This window comes from Ursus maritimus, unplaced genomic scaffold (genome assembly GCF_017311325.1).
Source record: "Ursus maritimus isolate PB19 unplaced genomic scaffold, ASM1731132v1 scaffold_14, whole genome shotgun sequence".
Taxonomy (NCBI): Eukaryota; Metazoa; Chordata; class Mammalia; order Carnivora; family Ursidae; genus Ursus; species Ursus maritimus.
This window is the reverse complement of record NW_024423786.1, coordinates 64,671,779-64,686,367: the sequence shown is the minus strand read 5'-3', so window position 1 is coordinate 64,686,367 and position 14,589 is coordinate 64,671,779. Positions and strand designations below refer to the sequence as shown.

General features: G+C 48.0%; 1 protein-coding gene across 1 annotated transcript in view; it reads right to left on the bottom strand.

The window, feature by feature from the left end:
* The window catches only part of ARHGAP44 (Rho GTPase activating protein 44), a 79,595-nt gene that overhangs the window by 48,525 nt on the left and 16,481 nt on the right, over nucleotides 1–14,589 (bottom strand). Inside the window, 3 exon segments of the mRNA XM_040628334.1 lie at nucleotides 1,621–1,738; nucleotides 9,047–9,123; nucleotides 11,095–11,206. Of these exon segments, the coding sequence (XP_040484268.1) occupies nucleotides 1,621–1,738; nucleotides 9,047–9,123; nucleotides 11,095–11,206 (307 nt within the window).

Genomic DNA, 14,589 nt, shown 5'->3' with positions numbered 1-14,589 from the left:
TCTGTTGCGGAGTAATTTTGTAAGAAACGGGACTCTTAGCTAAAGAACACAAGTCCACAGTAAAATGGGGAGACGCTACATGAGTCAAAGGAGATCGGCACAAGAGTTGGACTTCACGAATGCCAACAGCGTAAGGTATTCGCCATTTCCACGGGAGTTCAAATGACAAATGAGCTGTACTCACGATGAATCTCGGGACCTGATGAAGTATTTCAAAGTCTTACTTTGCTTGAGTCCATGGTACTGTAGGCGGAGAGACCATGAATTCTTTCCCGACTCGTCGGGGTTCCTAATTCCAGAGAGCAAGTCTATCTGACCCTGAACGTCACCCGAATGCAAGGTGGAAGCCACCCGTGCAGAGTGGCTATGAAAAGATCAGCCAATGGGCAAGGTGACAAAACTAGAAAAAGCCACAAAGAACAGAGATGTCTGCATGCCAAGGGGCGAGGCTCTTTTAAAACCGTGTGACATTAGGGGCCGCCTAGGTGGCTCAGTCGGTTAAGCACGTGCCTTTGGCTCGAGTCATGATCCTGGGGTCCTGGGATCCAAACCCACGTCTGGCTCCCTGCTCAGCGGGGAGTCTGCTTCTCCCTCTGCCCCTCCCCCTGCTCATGTTCTACTCTCTCTCTCAAATAAAATAAAATCTTTTTTTTTTTTTTAAGATTTTATTTATTTATTTGACAGAGATAGAGACAGCCAGCGAGAAGGGAACACAAGCAGGGGGAGTGGGAGAGGAAGAAGCAGGCTCATAGCAGAAGAGCCTGATGTGGGGCTCGATCCCAGATCGCCGGGATCACGCCCTGAGCCGAAGGCGGACGCTTAACTGCTGTGCCACCCAGGTGCCCCTCAAATAAAATAAAATCTTAAAAAAAAATATATGAGATTAAGACAACAGGGGGGTACCCAGCACGCTTCCAGAAACATGATACTCTTGTTCTTTGGATCTAAACCGCAATGGACATATCTGCGTGTATACACATCATGATGGGTGTCTTGCTAGTTCTGCCCCATGCAACGTTTGTGGAGAAGATGGGAAACGGCTGAACAGGCATAACAAGCGCAGCTGACATTGCCAAGGGCAGAGGCATGGATTTCTTAGAATGACACACTCCTCTCTTAACAAGTGGGAACTCCCCTTTTCCCTGACTATCTCCTCGGTCATCATTTCAACTTCACAGTTGACCATGTCCCAGGAGGCAGGAGATGGGTCAAGTGACTCGGGAAGTATGACAAGGTGAACAAAAAGATACGCAATTTAATATCAACAGCGAGTCAAGGTTGGTCTACTGTCCAAACTCTCAACTGTCCCACCCAGCTGAGAGTCCATTCTGTGGGACTCAGATGCTGTACAAAAGCTTCACAGAGACCCCCAAGACCACTTCCTCTGTGCCCGCCCCGCAGGAACCCTGTTGCTAATCCACCGAGGCCGCCTCGAGGCCCCAACTCTCAGGGCTCACCCCGGGCTCTGGACACGCCAGTAGGCAAGCTTGGGGACATTCAGTTCAACCAGAGCTCCCATTGAGGGTTTTAATACAATGCCAGTGGGGGGAAAAGGGACTCCTTTAGGGTTGCCCCATCTGTCCCGGTCAAGAGGAGCAAAGACAGGGGAGGGAGGGGTACCCTGCAAATCTCCACTCTGTTGGCAGCCTCCTCCATCTCTTCCCTGAGGGCATCAGCTTTGGCACCCGCAGGCTGTAAGCCGCTGGACAGACCTGAAGACTTGGAAGTCTGCTGCCACCTGATGGAAAACAGGAGAAAAAGAGGAGAGGTGTGAGACAGGTGGAGAGCCCTGGCAATACCGTGGGAACGCAGATAAGAGAACGGCCAGACTGGGACGGGGCAGGCACGCGCCAGCCTGCCACCGTTCCCCCTGAAATGCTTCTCCCGAACACGGAGACCCAATGACTGTCACTTTGTCCCAGGCACAGCAGTCTACGTCATCCCTGCGCCATGGGCTCTGAGCTGGGGCTAATCACGGGTGTCGGCTGAGAGCAGATGCGGGGGGGAATCAAAATAAATCCGAAAGCCCAAATCTCCACTGGTCAGCACAAAAAGCTTCCCATCGACATTCAGAGACCGCGTTTCTATTTCCTTCGACGTCTGTCCTTGCGTGGAGAGCACCGGCCGTGGGGAGAATGCCACCCGGGGAACGATTCATGGCCAAGTACAAATGTTTCTTTGGCCCCGGCATTATCAGCGCGTTACCAAGAGCAGGCCCCGAAGGAAGGTTCCGATTACGCAAGACAGTAGGAGCCGAGCAGGGATCAGCAGTGGGTTCCCGTTCCACGGAGTCTGTAAATTCAACGGCTTATAGGAGCCATGGAGTAAGAGCATGGAGTCAAATGGGTGAGTATCCTAAAAACTAGTCCACCCTTTATTTCCCTACTTGTAACTGGGACACGAGCTGCAAAACCACTTCACGGCCCTAAGACAAACGATAGCGTCGTCAGGATGACAAAGGGCATCCGACGCCGGACTACAGTCTCTTGGGGAAGTTGGGAGGGACAGTGAGGGGAAGGGTGGGGGCGCTGCTCTGCCTCAGTTGACAAGAGAAGCTGGAAAGTGTCATGTGAACCCTCCTGATGAAATAGGGCAAGACTACAAACAGTTCTGCTTCAACGCCATGCCGGCCAGCGGCGTACGGACCAAACCCGATGGCCCATCGGCCATCTATCCTAGAGGCACAAAATGCAATGTGACCTCCTTTGGAAAGTCAAGAGTCCCTAGGTGGTTTCTCTACATGATCTCTTCTTTCTCTGAGTTTGTGATCTGCGGGATAAAGAGAAGAATACAAGACTAGGACACAAGAAAGGGAAATGAAAGTCCTCTTTGCTATTAGCAAAAAAGAACAAAATAAAGGATTCTGTGTTACTTAAAAAATGCATTCACGGGGGGGGGGGGCCTGGGTGGCTCAGTCGGTTGGGTGTCTGATTCTTGATTTCGGCTCAGGTCATGATGTCGGGGGCCTGAGATCGAGCCCCACGTCGGGCTCCACATTCAGTGGGGAGTCTGCCTGAGATTCTTTCCTCCCTCTCCCTCTGCTCGTGGGGGGGGTGCCTGGGTGGCTCAGTCGGTTGGGTGTCTGATTCTTGATTTCGGCTCAGGTCATGATGTCGGGGTCCTGAGATCGAGCCCCACGTCGGGCTCCACATTCAGTGGGGAGTCTGCCTGAGATTCTTTCCTCCCTCTCCCTCTGCTCGCACTCACTTTAAATAAATTAATAAATAAAATCTTTTAGGGCGCCTGGGTAGTGCAGTCGTTAAGCGTCTGCCTTTGGCTCAGGGCGTGATCCTGGCATTCCAGGATCGAGTCCCACATCGGGCTCCTCTGCTGGGGGCCTGCTTCTTCCTCTCCCACTCCCCTGCTGTGTTCCCTCTCTCGCTGGCTGTCTCTCTGTCACATAAATAAATAAAATCTAAAAAAAAAAAAAATCTTTTAAAAAAATGCATTCACAGGAAAATGACTTAAAAGGCATCGGGATGTCAAGCTGGCGTGAAGGTCCAGAGATGGACACGTGTGTCTTGGGAACCATTCCTCAAAGGAAATATTCTACTCAAAATGTTGAAAAATCTAAACTAACAGATACAGATTAGTAAAAATTCCTAGGTAGTTCTTTCTCATGATGGTTTGCCCAACAGAAATGATATATTTAAGAAACCTCCCGGGTTTAGCCACTTGAAATAAAGTATCAAAGCACTGTGGGGATTTTTGGTCAAATAAAACAGGAGATGCCATGGCTGTAATTTAGATTGCTGATAATGAATATGGTAGATTATGAGATGAGGCTCAGGGGCGCCTGGCTGGCTCAGTGGGTAGAGGACAGGGCTCTGGATCAGGGTCATGAGTTCAAGCCCCATGTTGGGTGTGCAGTCTATTAAAAAAAAATAAAAATAAAAGATAAAGCTTTAACCACCATGTGGCTCAGGCTATCTGAAGAAAAAACAACCAACATATGTGTGGAAAAAAAAAATAAGGTGACTGCAGACACTGATTTTTAAGACATTTTCCCCAAGTTACCTTTCTTTTCTTTCCTATTTCCCTCTATTCCCCCCCCCCCACCTAAAATCTACCCCTTAGATCATCTCTTGGCAATTTAAAAACACAGATCCTTCCACTCCCTTTACAGGGAATTTTATTCACAATAGAGAAGTAACTTGCTTTGAGATTAGAAAACAGTGGGTAAGATGAGGAATGAGATTGTGGAAATCAGAGAATAAAAGAGCAAGGAAAACACAGGAAGATGTGTATGGATAGTAATCTACTGGGAAAAGAGACCATTATCATGAATTTCAAGGTATGGGGGCCTTGTCAGACATCTGTCCTGTAAATAGACTCAAGCACTTTCCTGCTCCATCAAGAGAAGAAGCAAGGAGTCCTGACCAAGAAGTCTGAGCTTTCAAATTTGCAGAGCCGAATGTTCTGGGCATTAAGGAGGGCACGTGATGTCATGAGCACTGGGTGTTACATGCAACTGATGAATCACTGAAGTCTACCTCTGAAACTAATAATACACTATATGTTAATTACTTGAATTTAAATAAAATAAAATAAAATAATAAGAAGAAAGTTCTGCTCTGGTGTGACACCGTTATTCGCTGGGAAAGATTCCATTGCTATAGGATCTGGGGGAGGTGGAGACAGAATATCAGCTTTACTGAAGGCTAGAGGAGAGGAAAGGGCCAGAAACAAGGGTATGGAATTTTAGGGTCAAGAGGACAAACACGAGAGGAGTTCAGGGCAACGGGAAGTCGAGAGTTTCTGGAAGGCAGACAGGAACGTTCCTTTAGAGGGACATTTATTATTTCATCTGTCTAGTCTCCTTTCCTCTGTCATTGGCATCCTCTGGTTTGTGAGGCCCTGCCCTACTCCTGCTCTGATGTATGGGCCAAAGGGAGCTGCCAGGATTTGTTTTCTTTTTCTTTTTTTTTTTTTTTTTTTAAGATTTATTTATTCTAGGCAGAGAAAGAGAGAGAGCAGGGGAAGGGGCAGAGGGAAAGACCATCCAAGCAAAGCAGACTCCCGCTGAGTGCAGACCCTGATGCGGGGCTCGATCTCATGACCCATGAGATCAGGACTGAGACGAAACCAAGAGTCAGACGCTTAACAGACTGAGCCACCCAGGCACCCCGGGAAGCTGCCAGTTTTGCATGACCTTCACCGTCAGTGGCCCAGCTGAGGGTCCCTGATGCAAGCCAAGGCCACGCCCATGCTTCATCACCTTGACCAACTGACAGGCCAAGGAAGTGGCCTCTAAGCAAAGTCTAGACAGATGGACCCTCTCCTCTGTACTTACAGAACAAAAGGAACAGGTCTCATGCTGGGGAGACAGGAGCCCAAGGGACCATGAAGACACTGCATCTAAGATGCTTGTATGTGGGAGAGGTAGGAGGTGAGGAAGAACTTCTAAGCCATTGAGACTGCGCAGTCCATCCCGGAAGCACTTAAATCTCTTCTAATTAGCTACTTCTTTAATTCCATGAGCTGCCCAGTATCTGTCCCCTGACTCTCCTGTTTTATTTATATTAGTTCTTCTGCTTCCAAAGAAGGCAGGTGTCTTAATCTGCCCGGGCTGCCATGTCAATATACCAATGACTGGGTGGCTTAAGCAACAGAAATTAGTTTTCTCGAAGTTCTGGAGGCTGGAAGCCCCAAATCGAGGTTCTGGCAGGGTCTGGGTCTGGTGGAGGCTTTCTCACTGCCTCCTCACTTGTGCTCCCGTGGTCTTTCCTCTGAGTGAGTGTGCAAAGGAAAAGAAATCTCTCTCTTCCTCTTCTTAGAAGGCCAACAACCCAACTGGATTAAGGCCCTACCCTTATGACCTGACTTAACCTTAATTACTTCCAAAAGGTCCAATCTCCAAATACAGTCACATTATGGGGTTAGAACTTCAACATGTGAATTTGGGGAAGGAGGACGAAATTTAGTCCACAGCTACTCAGTAGAAGCATAAGTTATTCTGGACCCCGAAGGGTTGATCTTGAGACACATGCTCAGAAAAACTGAGGCAGACTTTGTGAAGGAACGGTGCTCCTTCTGTAACCACTGCCAAACCAAACCTATCATAGAAAAGACATTTGTGTATCATTCAATTCAATTCAATTCAATTCAATTCAATTCAATTCAATTCAATTTGCAATCTTTAATTCAGCGTAAAGCTTTCTTGAGTTTTTCCTCCAGCCTCCTTAATCTATCATTTTTTACTCAACTTCTAAGCTTTGGTCTTCTCTGAGGATGCTAAGGCTTGGATGATTGGCTTTCCAAGCAGACAAGCCAGATTCACTCGAATGGAGGCAAATACACACCTTGGATTCAGGCCTAATTAAACACTGGATCAAGGAGTTGGATGCAACAGTATCTACCCAAGATGTAGAAGGATTCGAGGATCCACTCCCAAGGACCACGAGCGTGTCTCCACCTGGGATACACTGTGTAGTTCTGGAAAGCGTAACTCGGGCACGACAAAAAAGGACTAAAGAAAGGTTTGGTGATTCCGCAAAGAAGAGAAGCACAAACTGACCACAGTGGGAGGCAGGGTGGGGTGGGGGTGGGGGAAGGAAGAACCCACTGTGCAGAAGAGCAGCTGGTGACCCCTGCTGTTCAACGGCACAGCATCTGGTCTTACTCTCGCTGTTGAATCTTGGGATGCGGTCCTCACGTTGGCTGAAGAGTGAGGGGTTAGGGAAAAGGTAGGAAGCTGGGGATGGGTTAACTTCTGAAAAGACAAAGGTTGTCAAGGGTCTCGGCTGAAGGTTAGAAGCATAAGCATTTGGATGGGGGAGGTAGAGATTTCCTGACCAAATCCCAGCATATAAGAGAAGATGAGCTGAGAATGTGGAAGAATTCATTATATCAGGGAAGGCGGGTTCCTAACGATGCTTCTCTATGCTTTCGGAATCCATAGCGTCACCATTAAAAATGCATCACGTGACTAGATGGACCATGACCACCATCCACTCAACCTCTCATAAGAAGACTGAACAAAAATACATAAGTAGAGGTGGCAGTGACAAGCCCTGGCACTAGCATCTGGCCTTCCGAAGAGAAGCTCTGTGATGGAAATCAGGCTTCCCGCACAGAGGCACGGAGAAGACCTCAGAGCTAAGACCAGGTCCCCGCAGTGAAGGAAATCCCTCTACAAACCCAGGAGCAAGGTGTCCACCATCATCCAAACAGGGGGACAATCAGCATGTCTTTAGTCCTTGTGTGACTCCCCAAATGCGGGCCTTGAACGCTGATGTCATGGAAGGCAACTGGACGTGGTCCGAGGATACAGTCGTCAGTGATGCCAAATCCGTACTCCCCATGCAACCTGCTGTCTTCCTCCACAAGCACTAAGGAGAGAGCCTCAGATCTGGGTCAGAAACACTTTGACAACTTTCCTCCTCCTCTTCCTTCTTAACAGAAGGAGATAAGCTTCAAGATCACAGCCTTCCATAGGCAACAGCATGTAAAATTTAACAGCATTGGCGGCTTTGCTTTCACCCTGTTCACTTCTGTGTCTACCTGGCATTAACAGCAAAGGGTAGTGTCTTCCAATGTATGGTAGGGCTCTAATACTTTTTGAACGGATTCAGTTTGAAGAAGCGAACTGACTTTTTGTGAGATGCGTGGGTCCAGATGTCCAAAACTGGTCGGGTGGACTGAAGTCTGGAAAACACTAAATTAACGAAAGACATCTTTGCGTCTCTTGCTCTCACCTGTTCTACTTCTGGTCTTGGGGACCGCCCTACACTTCGTATTGGTCCAAATGCAGAATTCCAGGGTCCCAACTAGCACTTGGGAAGCACTGTGACAAACGTGATCTCAGATGACATTCAACCTCCTCACGTCAACCCACGAATGGTGTTATGACCGGCGCACAACTGAGGCAACCGTGATTCTGGAAGGTTGATTGACTTGACCAAGCTCACAGGTCTTGAAAACAGGTGACCTGGATCTCACCACCTCACCTCGGACTGCTGGTTCAAGACTCTATATTATATCTCTCAGCCCAAGTAGATCAGTATTTTTTGGTTTTGTTTCTTTTCCTCAGGAAAAATTAAAAAGACGTAAGGAGAGGATTAAAATTGACCTGCAAAGGGCCTATGATAGACCCAAAATGTTCCTTCCGTATTGATCTTCAGGAACCTGCATTCCTTCAAGCTGCACACTTAGGGACACGCCACTGCGAGAATTAGGAAGTTGTATATGCACCATCGGGACATGTGGTGGTCGGAGTCAGTGGCATCTCAGGACCTCACACGAACCCCCTGCTGTAATAGGCACTTTCCGGAGGCCTCTGGGAGACCGTGCAGGAGGCAAGCAGCACAGCTGGAATGCTGCTTCCCTCCTAATGGCCTCAGGTCCAGAGAATGGCTACAGGAAGCAAAGAGCTATACCGTTGGCTTCAGGAAATGGTGGGCAGGTCCCAGAATCAGAGACTTCCCCCTTCTTTAGATAGAACACTTCACCCACCCTGCCTCTTTGATGTGAGCTCCTACTATGCCCCCTCCTTGGCTCCTACCCCCGCCACGCTGCCTTGGTGCTGTACCCTGAATATGGCAGCCTGATCTTCCCCCCACACTCTGCCTCAGGGCCTTTGCACGTGCTGTTCCTGCTGTCATGGACAGTTCTGTGCCCCATCTCTGCATGGCTGCCTCCTTCTCATCAGTTAGGTCCCTGATCAAGCATCATCTCTAAGAAGCTTTCTCTGTTTCAGCCTACCTAATGTTGTAACCTCCCTTTCTCCATCACTCTCTTCCAGAACTGCACTGTGCTACCTTCTTCACAGGACTCAAGGGTGCCTGCTATCGCCATGTGTTCCCTGGCTTGTCTAGGGTCTCTGTCTCCCACCCTGGGCTACAGCCCCCATGACAGCAGGGACCCCGTATCTCTGACTCACGACTCTCCCCTCCAGTGCCTACCACGTCGGGGGGTATTAAGAAAAACCTAGAGAATGAAAACCCACTCAACAAATGCCTCTACCCACAAGCCCCTCCCCACCCCCTAAACAAGACCGCTGTTCCTTCCAAGAAGCAAAAACGAAAGCAAAGAAACCCTTCGGTACCTCGTTCGTGAAGAATCCATGTCCAACACCAGCTTTGCTAAGTGTTTCCTCTGCTTCTGAATGTTTGGGATTTCCACCTGTGGTTACAGAACAGAGTCCAACTGAAGTTCCAGATGAATTCTTAAGTGGGCTGGAGGCCTCCCAGCCCTTATTTCCAGAGGAAACCCTCAATTCTTTCGCCTGGCCTAGCCGCTGCTCTTTCTTCGCTGGACACCTGCCAGGCCCTCCATCACCCCGGCCCTCTTAGGGGGCCCTGCACTCCTCTGCTCACTTATGCCTGGGCCTCATTCTTGCCTCCCTCCCCCCAGCCAGCAAACACGGGCTCCATCCCAGCTCTGCCCACGCATGGACACAAGGGCCACGCGTGGGGAGAGAAGAAGAGCCGACACACAGACCTAATTCAAAACAGACAGCAGCAGGCTGACGGGGACTAGTCTCCGGAGGCCTGAGATCCGATGGGGCAATGCAATCAGGATGTATTTTTATAGAAATAAAGTAAGACTTTTCTTCCCAAAATAAACACCAAATAAACATTGCCATGACTCTGCGTGGCTATGACAAGCTTTCCATAGTGGTTGGTTGTACGTGGATGCTCTTTTTATATTTTTATTTCTAAAAATGACTTCACTGAACATCCCAGTGTGGGATTCGGGGCCCGGGCTCAGCCAAAACGGGGCAGGAAGTGTGAATTTCAAGGGGAAAATTGGCTGTACATTGAAACCAAAAGTCATCTCAAGCCGCAGCTTTTATATAGAAGGGAGAACCATGAGGACAGTCTTCGGAGCAGGGGTGAGTAACATATGGAGTGGAACCTTTACTGACAGGGGAGAGAAGGAGTGGCCCTGGGCTCCTCCAGGCATCACAGAGGCCAGAAGCAAAGCTGGGGGGGGTGGGTCACAGGGACATCTGGTCGGTATAAGCGAGTCTCAGCATCCAGGTCAAACGTGTCCCTTGGGTTCACTTCAGGCTTTGCCTGAGACCCCAGACCACCTTTCCGAAGAACAAAGGACCTCTCACGCATGCACTTGGCTGGGCAACGGCCCATACCAGGATGGCCCCTGAGAAGTCTAGAGCTGATCGCTGTCAAACCACCACAGACAGGATTTTCTCCTTGAAGACTTTCATGCACTTTGGTTAATGATTTCCTGTCCATTCTCTCATGGAAATTGCACCAGGGGAATGGGGAGACGCTGAGGGGCCAGTCCAGGAAGGAAACCAGGCCTGGTCTAGGGCGATGTTGTCCAATATGGCAGCCTCTAGCTCCCTGTGGCTATGGCATTTCAAAGCCGAATGAACAAAAATTAAATAAAACGTAAAATGTAGTTCCTCGGTCACACTAAGCACATTTCAAGAGCTTACAGCCCCAGGTGGCCAGCAGACGTAGACCGTCTTCCTCACAGCAGCCAGGTCTACGGGACAGCGCTGGGGTGACCTCGGATGACCAACTCAAGGCAACTAACTGGCAGGAAGTCCAGGGCTCAAGGCACATCAGCTCCCCAAGCATTTCCATTCTGACTTGACACAATTTCCCCTGGTTAAAGCAAGCCAAATCGTCACATAGACATCAAGGCGTCCTTGTACTCCAACGGTTTTATTTAGTAGCCTTTAAAATCCAAAGACGAAGGGGATGAAGGGGCACTTATCGCGACACGCGCTGAGTAGGGTACGGAATTGCTGAATCACTATACTGAGCCCCTGAAACTCACAGAGCGCCATATGTGAACTACACTGGAATTAAAGTAAAAAAATAATAGAATTAAATGAAAGAGAAGGGTTGCACGTACACATAAGTTGCAGGGGGCCCTACAGAGAGTCTTCTCTTGTCGAGGGGCTGCTGTTCATTTCCCGGGAGACGGGCAATGGGCAGAGGGCAGGGTTGGTGCCAACTTTGCTCCTGTCCCCACCGGAATGCCAGCGGAGAAGTGTGTGGCAGGAAGAGGGAGCTGGCAGGCCGCAGGAGGGGCTGCCACGTCGGGGAGTCCTGACCAGGTGGACAGGGAGTGGTAATCCCTGATGAAGAACAGTGTCACCTCATGTGTGCGGCTTACCTCGGCCAGCAAAAACAGGGGCTCGATCACATCTCTCTCCACCTGCAGCTCAAAGTGGATCAGCTCCTGAGCCAGCTTGTCCTCTGTCTCTCCGCAGAGTTTCAGCATCTTCCTGCAACGGGAGGGGAAAGCCATGCTAAACACCCCACAAAGCAGGAGGTCACCTGCGTCTGCTGTCATCAGCTCCCGGCTGGGTAAGCACTTGCGAGACAGTGTTTCTAAACTGGCCGAGTTCTGCAGCTTCCCGCTGCCCAACTTGTCCCTTTCATTTTGATTTCCAAAATTATCCATTTTTTAAAGGATGCGAAGTACGTACCGTGTGCCTGGAGTCAAGGGAACATGTAGAGAAAGACAAGGGAGATGTGGGGCGAACAGACTCCTATGTGCTGAATGTATAGGCTTGTAAGACCTAGACGCTTCTATCTCTGCTGAGCACTGAAAAACGAGCCACCATCGACACACAAACAGACCAATATCTTTCAACGTATCCCCAAAACCCACTTTCAGGAGGCTCTTCTAAAAAGAGAACTCCTGGGGCGCCTGGGTGGCGGAGTCGTTAAACGTCTGCCTTTGGCTCAGGGCGTGATCCCGGCGTTATGGGATCGAGTCCCACATCAGGCTTCTCTGCTGGGAGCCTGCTTCTTCCTCTCCCACTCCCCCTGCTTGTGTTCCCTCTCTCGCTGGCTGTCTCTATCTCTGTCGAATAAATAAATAAAATCTTAAAAAAAAAGAAAAAAAAGAGAACTCCTTGTCTTAAGCCCATGACAACTTACCTTGTACAGAATAAACAATTATCCAGTGGAAAATTGGAATGGGAAAACCATTACAAAAGTGGATTCGTAATAAGCAAATAACAGAAGACCTCAATGAGTAGAAAGCTAAGCCATATTCCTAGATGAGAAGATATGTTATTTCAAAGACACTAATTCCCCAACTGGGTACACGGGTATGCAGGCAGTCCTCCTTCTGCATGGTACCAGGCTAACTGAAACACATGTAAAAAGTTTTTACAAATCAATAAAAGTAGGAGAAGAGGTCACTGATTCTAAAGTTAGTATGTATCTTTCCTGTTCTTATGTTTACACTTTTATGACATACATAAGCGTTCACATACAATATATAATACTGATGCCCGACCTCAACAAGTTTGTATCGATGGTTTTACACTGAACCTGTCCTCTGAACCTTGCATTTTCATGTGTCATTATCTTTGGGGCTTACGCGTCTTGACACATGCAAAATTAAGTCATTCTGGTGCATGGAGTTCCATCCCACCGTTTATTAAGCCTTCCCTTGATCAAGAGGGCCAACACGTCCAGGGCTGTTGTACAGCTGTGTACGGTCTGTTTGCAGGTGAGAATTTTTATGTGCGCAGGAGAAGAGATACACGTCCCCTTAACCTTACTGCTCTCCAAAGTGGTAACGCTAACTTCGCTCTCACCAGCGCAAATGAGAGTTCCCAACACTCTACGCTCTTGCCAAGCCTTGGTACTGGTAAGGCGTTTAATTTCTGCCAAACTGGTGAATGCCAACTATTACCTCATCTTGGTTTTAATTTGCATTTCTTGGCCACCGCTGAGACGGAGTGCCTTTTCATGTTTCGGGCCATTTCGCGATCCCTCTTGTAGGACGTACTTGCTCACGTTCGGTGACTGTTTGGGCACCAGGATCTATTTATTTATTTGTAGGAGTTCTTTATATACATACTTAAAAATATAGGTGCGGATGTAGAGGGGATTCAAATTCTTTTTCCTGTCTGCTGCAAATTTCAACTTCCAGGTCACGGGCTTCTCTTTGTTCTTTTAATGGTGTCTTTTATCTGATTTGTCTGTTGCTTACCTCCATGATCCTGATGCTACTTGTTAATGTTTTTTAATTTTAAGCATTGGCTTTTGACTGTCAACTCTGGAAAATGAGAATTTGGCAATTCTTATATCTGCCCCCTCCACGTTTAATTTATATCAGTAGATCTTCACTATTTGGCTTACATTCTGACCCTGTGTGCCATTCAGAGTCCGGCTTGTTGGATACGGTGGGTTGGGTTGGATATGGTGAGCACTGGTCTTTCCCACACGTCTGTCCTCTCTGTAGCGTTAATAATTGCCTTGCTTTGGTTTGCTTGTTTTTCTATAGACCTGACTGAACCCCAAATCCTCCGCCATTATTTTGTCTAAGATACTGAACCACACTTGATGTGAACAAATTCCATCTTGAATTCGTCTCTCCTGGATCTGCGTCAATCTGGATTGACTCTTCCTTCAATCCCTTGGCACAGCTGTCTTCCGGCACACTTCCTCCCCCATTTCCTGGGATTTTTCTCTCCCTCTGTCCTTTGCCGCATAGAGCTTATTTCCCATATCCTGTGTCTACCTCTTTCTTGGTCACTCCATTGTGGAACACACCTTGCTTTAGCTGCCTGAGAAAGAGTGTGCGGGAAGCGAATTTTTGAGACCTTGCATGTCACGACATTCCCCCTCTACCCTCAGGCTGATTGATAGCTAGGCAGGCTATTGAATTCTAAGCTGAGCATCAAATTCCTTCCGAATTTTGAAGGCATTCCACAGTAATCTCCTCGCTTCCATTGTCGCATTTGGCACGTCTAGAAGCATTCAGATTTCTGAGCCTTTCTATATGACAATTTCTTTCCTCCAGAAGGTTGTAGAATCTCTGTATTTGTCACTAGTCTTTGCTATGGTGAGCCTGGGCACAGGTTCAACTTTTCCTTTTGTATCAGGAGCTCAGTGGGCCCTTTCAGTATAAGAACTCATGTCCTTCAGTTCTGGAAAACTCTTCCGGAATACTTTATTAGTACTATGATTACTATGTTTTAATAATATAAGTTACTCGGGCCTACATCTTCTTGGATTGGTCCTCTAATCTTCCAACTTTTCTATTTTTCATGTCATGGTTGTCTTCTCTTCTCTGAATTTCTTCAATTGTGTCTTCCAAACCTGCCACTGAAAATACTTTTTGTTTCCATGAGCTTGCTCTCGATCTCAGAATACTTCTTTCCCATAGCATTTTTTTATTGACACCCTGGGTTTTTTAATTCTTTCTTTCTTCATTGAGATATAATTGACACACATGCTGGCTTTCATTCATGGACGCATTATTTTCTCGTAGCACTTGACAATGTAAGCAACATGTTTTCCTGAAATCTTCTCCTTCTCATGCAATATCTTTTTCTTCCGAGTTACATTTTCTCCTCCCCAACTGTTGTGGTACGTAGGCTGCAAGTTAGACTTCCTTCAAATGTCTGGTGAGCTCGGATGCCTGCCTATATTTAAGACTGGAGACTCAACAGCTCCGAGTATGTGAGTAAAGCTCATTGGCTGCGAGCTCGTCTGTAGGACAGTTGAGTGGGGCCATTTGTTCAAGCACTGCCCCCTCCAATGTCTTTGGGTCTTTAGTTCATTCCCATTGGGCCGGTCACATTTGCCAGAGAAGGCTCTTCTTGCTTTCCTACCTAAAGAGGAAAGACCTGGGGACCGCATG